Here is a 6,017-nt window from a genome sequence, read left to right as displayed (position 1 = left end):
CCAAAGTCTTATTTTTGATATTTTTGGGGATTACACTGATAGTTATGTATATATTTTATGCACTGATATAACTATTTTCTGATTCCCCAGAGCTTATACACATATATACAATATATAGACATATATGCACACACATACGAATTCACTATATATATGATTGCTACAATCTGTTTTGTCAATGATTTTTTGTTTTTTTTTGTATGTGACAACAGCCGACCTTTGCACCAGACAGGTAAGTCAATCAGAAGAATGGTTCACACAGATTCAAAGTTTTAATGGCTGTTAAATAATAAAAGGAGGGAATGTGCACTATATACACTGTCTACTTTCAGTACTGTGAGCTGGTCATGCACATTTTATTGCACATATAAACAGTATACAAGGATCTTGTAGACATCTTAGCTATACAAGAACTGGATCTAAAAGAAAAAAAAGCCATTTTACAAAACACTGAAGCCATTCTTATTATACAGCCAACGTCAAAAAATACCCAAAATTAATATCCAAAGAAATATTTTAATTTTGAAAAAAAATCTCTGAAAACAATGATTACATAGAGCTTCACGTTGCCATATATACATGTACAAAAATACTTCAGGACCCTGCATTCTAAATGCCCGTGAAGGTGCAGCCAACAAAATTCCTTTTTACATCATCAACCTTTGAACGTTGCTTAAATTGTATACGCTCTTTGTTCAAAATGCCTTTCATCTTTACATCATTACACTATTTGACAAAACAGGTATTTGTGCAGTACAGGAAAATATTAAAATATATTTTAAGTTAGGTTAAAGTGCACAGTACATTTGATAGGTAATAATTGCTAGCTGCCAATCTCAATTTCCTTATTCAGAAACCTCTGCCCTCCCCCACGGAGGGCGGCCCTGGTGTTGGTTGATGTTGGTGTGTGTTCAACGCACACTGTCCTCTTGATGGCTTTTCTTTTGCATTCACCTTTATGTCTACAAATATGGCTACTGCTGCTCTAGAAACTTCCAATGACTTTCCACAGAGGTTGAAAGTGCAGTCAGCATTCACAGAACTTTGAAAGATTGGTGACTGGGGTCACTGTCGATGCAGCAGGAGTGCACATGTGTGGCACTGCATGACAGGTGGTTGTGACCTGTGAAGCCTTCTGTGAATCTCAGACTAACACAGATGGTCCCTCTCCTTGAGTGGTTCCTTTCATCTTGTTTTGTTCACACTTGCTTCCTCCCTGACCACACAGCCTCACACACTCCACTTACTTGACCTCTTCGCCTGTCTTTGTGGTGCAGCTGCCCACAGGCTCACTGACGACCCACGTGGCTTCTCAGGTTTTGCACCAGAGACCACAAATCTTGCAGAACTTTCCAGACTACTGTGAAAAACACCAACTATGTTATAAGAAACTGAGCACATCTACCCCTCAGAGTCATTTCCTTTTAAAACTAGCAATTTTAAGAAGTGCTTATTTCCTGATCCAGGTCCTATGTGCCTTAAGTAATTTCTGATCACTCCATTGAAACTTCCCTTAAAACTTTTTGATTAGACAATCATCTTTTTTAATCACCTCCACTCTCCTAGACCATTTCCTCATGTATCTACCTTTGGTGCTAGACTCTCCTTAATTACACAAATCACAGTGCAAAACTATACTTCAAGACCGATGATGCTAAAACACTCATGATTTTGTGTTAAAATGTGAATGTTTTGTGCATAGCAAAAGAAGTATGAATCCAAAAAAATAATTTTTCACATTTTATCTTCAAGTTTAATATGTCTTTTGTTTTAAATCCATCACAGCTATTTACAAATAACCTTGGGGTGCTCTCTTGATTTCAGTCAGTTCATTGTATTGGGGGACAGTAGGGTTGCTGGAATGTAGGAAACTGAATGGAATGCAGAAATATAAATAAGACCAATGTTCCACAAACCAAAGTGTAACTAATGCCTCCCCAGAAAGAGTTTTTTTTGTTACAGAAGCACCTGTTTTTTGCTTAATAATTTTTTTCTGAATCATATACACCAGAAAACATGATTGAGACCTAGATCTACTGCACACCAAAGAGGATAGAAAATAACTCAATATTTATAATATTAAAATAAAGTGTTTAACCACAAAAAAGCAGTAATAAAATAGTTTCCTAATTTACAATTTGCATCCAAAGGATGAATAACAACTCACTAATAAATAATATTTATATAAATATTTTGTTATGTCGAAAATAGTTTTTAAAAGGCAATGGTCTCAAGAAACTTCTTGAAAAATTTGGTGGTGAAAAACCTGATTGTATCCCCCTCCCCCACCCCCCACTAAATCCATAACGAGTTTGGTTTTAATAAAACAGATGTGTCTTGCTGCAAAACAGCTGTGCTTGGCGTTCTGGTAATGGCAGTCGGTGAGCATGGAAGGTGACGGAGGTGGAGAAAGGCAATGATGTGCTACTTAGTCCTCCACCAGCTCCCTCACTGGTTTCCAGATGAACACCTGTCAAGTCTTAATGGTGGAGGTCAGCTCTGAGAGGTAGGAAGTCCTCCCTGAGACTAAACCTTGTCAATGCAACTAGAGTTGGGGAACTGACAGGTGGCGAGTGGGGGAGAGGGTGGAAGAGGTGCCAGGAGCAGAGTCCAAGATCCCCATGGGAGAACAGTTCAAGCTGACCCAGAGGAGAAGACTTGGTCTCATGTGAACAGAGCCTTCGTGATGGAGACATCAAGTAATGCTTGCACGGTGATGCCCACTTTGACCAGGCCTTTCTCTTCAAGGATGTGGTGGGGTAGACAGAGTTTCTCCTAAAAGGAAGAAGAACAAATTTTAGTTGACTGGACTCTAACTGGAAAACCCTGTGACATCCCCGATGGAAGCTAAACTGTCATAGACCTTGGATCACCTTGGTCTGGGCTCCTTCCCTGGCTGATAACCCAATGCAAAAAGCCTTTTCTTTGTTTGTAGGGAACATCCACGATTTGTCACATGTGAGAGTTGTTCCAGAAGAGTTCCTAAACCCTTGAAATCTGCCACAGATCTAAACATTTAAGAAACTTTTACATTAAATAGCTGAGCTACACTGAGTTGTTTGAAAAGCACACATCAACAATATAATGGCTTGTGTTCTTAGAAGGCAACACTGCCACTCACCTCTCACACATTTTAAAGAAACTCAAGTCCTCATTTATAAAGACAACACACCATAATACTGACCGGAAACCCTGATTTAATTCATTTTATGTCCTGTGATCTCTGAAATGTATGTTGGAAGACTGGCATCCTTTCTTCGTGATTTCAGATGACACACACATTAGAAATTTTAACCACAGTCCTCAGGAGCCTCTTTTAAGGCTCTTGCATAAAACTGTCCAAGACACAAAAGTCCCACTACTTTCTCAAGTTGCATTTTTGCTCTTGGGAAATATCCAGGACATACTCCTCAAGGAAAATACTCCATGAGGCACTTCTTGAGTGTGGAACTTGTCATGCTTCACAAAACAGTTTATAACACGATGAAATAATTTTGCATGTTTGTCCTTTGGTCCCAGTCTGACATCATATAAGGGAATCTCCCAGGGTGTGTCTCCTCAGCCAAGAAAAGACCCCAGTAAACTCTCTCTTATTCACCTGATAATGATGGTCTGTTCTCCACAATGGTCCCCATTTATTATTATTATTATTATTATTATTAGGCACCGAGCATTGAACCCAGTGGTACTAAACCACTGAACTATATCCCTAACCCTGTTAAAAAATGAAGATAGAGTCTCACTGAGTTGCTTAGCAACTCACTAAGCTGCTGAGGCTAGCTTTGAATTTGTGTTCATCTTGCTTCAGCCTCCCGAGCTGCTGGGATTACAGGCGTGCACCACTGCACTTGGCTTCTTTCTTTATTTTTCAATTGGCAAATAAAAATTGTATATATTTATGGCACAACATAAATTTTGACACAAGAATACATTGTAGCATGTTATGAATCAAGCCAATTAAAAATCCATTCTCTCACATTTCTCTTTTCAGTAAGAATACCAAAAATCTACTCTTAGCAATTTTTATTTTTACTTTTTTGTATTGCTGGGGATTAAACCCGGAATAGTCAAGCACTGCACAAGTGGCCTACAATGAAGCCCAGGGTTTCCAGGATGTATATATTATTAACTGTAATCACTATATTACACAATAAATCTCCTAAACTTCTTCCTGAGATTTTGTGACCTTTTACCAACATCTCCATGCTGGGCCTGTCCCCCAGCCGCTGGTAACCACTGTTGAACAATCAACTTCTGTGAGATCAGCATTTTTAGATTAATTATGTAAGTGAGATCATGCCGTATTTGTCTTTCTCTGTCTAGTTTACTTTATTTAATATACAATATCCTAGGTTCATCCATGTGTCACAAATGACAAGAGTTCCTTTCTTGAAGTCTGAAGAGTACTGTGTCGAGGCGAGTCGAGTCTAATTGGGACCTGCGTCAGGCCCAGTAGAGTTGGTGCTTGGCATGAAGCCACATGCTCGGCAGAGGACCACATCCTTCTGCAGGACTCTCTCTTGAGGAAACAAGCCTTCCAGCTGCTGTCTCAATGCTGGATTCTCCATAAAATATCATCACAGATACAGGCACTTTGGACTTCAAAGACATGCCATAACATCTCCAATAATTTGTTCCTCAGTCTCAACTGTCAGTTGAGTGGGTCCTGCACTGTCTCTCAAATCTCTTATCCCCAGTCCCTATAGCTTCCCTAACTTGTGGAAAGTGCAGAGCATCTCAGACTTGGACCTCAGGCCTTAAGAAATGGCCACATGTACCTGAGTGTCGTGTTGCATTCCTAATCCCAGAAGGCTGAGGCAGAATGATCACAGTTCCCAGGGCCAGCCTTGGGAACTTAATGAGACTGTTTTAAAATAAAATGAAAAGGGTCTGGGGATGTAGCTCAGTGGCAAAGAGTCCCTAGGTTCAATTCCCAGCACCAAAAAAAAAAAAAAAAAAAGAAAGAAAGAAAGAAAGAAAGAAAGAAAGAAAGAAAGAAAGAAAGAAAGAAAGAAAGAATAAGAAAAAGAAAAAAAATGGTCATATGTGGTGGTATACACTTGTAATCCCAGCTACAGGAGGCTGAGGCAAAAGGCCAACTGGGCAATACCCTATCTCAAAATAAGAGGGGCTGTGTAGCCTGGTGGAGAGGGCTGAGCATGCATGAGGCCCCAGTATCCCACGCCCAAAAAGAAAAACAGAAATGATCACATGTCCACATAGAGTAGCCAATTCTTTAAAGCAAAATTTTAACCATGATTTCACAAAGTTCCCGGTGGATCAAAATAGCATGACAATGTATACTAGGGAACATGTGAGTTTATGCTGCTTGCCAATTTCATGACCAAATGTCCATGAGAAAAAAGGGTGGTGGTCGTGTCTGCTTTCTGAGTCATGAGCCAGGTTGGGATGAATGATGACAACTCCTTGGGGCATGGTGAGGGGACATCTGCAGCGACCTATCAATGCCTACCCTTTCCTGCCATCATCTTCCAGGGCCTTGGGGAAATTGCCTGAACTGGGGTGGTGGTGGGGTGGGAATAAGTCTTCACTTCATACCAAATGCTACAATCAATTCAAAATGAATAAAAAAGTTAAATTAAAAAAAAAAACAAAAGATAAACATTTAATATTTTCTCTGACAAATGGATGGGGAAAGATTTTCTAAGCTAATAAAGAAATACTTCTGTGAGATAAAAGTCACAAAGGAAAAGATCAAAATATTGATTATCTAAAAATTTAAAGCTTGCATGTGTCAAAAAGCCTGGGAAGGCTAATTATATAATAAAACTCTACTGAAAGGGAAAAAAGAGAACAGCTCTATGTGTGTTGCTTTTGTACCATTGTAAGGTTGAAAAATTGTAAACTGAACCATGGCAAGTCTGTAACTATGGTACCCCTTGCATCGTTCCTGCCCTTCTGTTTTCATTCAGCCCCCTTAAAGATGCCCAGAGATAACCTCAGATCACTCTAATACCTAAAAAGACTAGCACAAGAAAACAGAAATCTTCCTTCCT

General features: G+C 39.4%; 1 protein-coding gene across 2 annotated transcripts in view; it reads right to left on the bottom strand.

Annotated features, from left to right (window-relative positions):
• Positions 1 to 253: 253 nt before the first annotated feature.
• Positions 254 to 6,017, bottom strand: part of Lrch1 (leucine rich repeats and calponin homology domain containing 1) — a 185,873-nt gene continuing 180,109 nt past the window's right edge. For both annotated transcript variants that reach the window (XM_021729742.3, XM_005330188.5), the window contains one exon: positions 254 to 2,775. In XM_021729742.3, the coding sequence (XP_021585417.1) occupies positions 2,665 to 2,775 (111 nt within the window). In that variant the 3' untranslated portion in view covers positions 254 to 2,664. The remainder of the gene's footprint in view (positions 2,776 to 6,017) is intronic.

This window comes from Ictidomys tridecemlineatus, chromosome 6 (genome assembly GCF_052094955.1).
Source record: "Ictidomys tridecemlineatus isolate mIctTri1 chromosome 6, mIctTri1.hap1, whole genome shotgun sequence".
Lineage (NCBI taxonomy): Eukaryota > Metazoa > Chordata > Mammalia > Rodentia > Sciuridae > Ictidomys > Ictidomys tridecemlineatus.
This window is presented reverse-complemented; position numbering and strand designations above follow the sequence as displayed.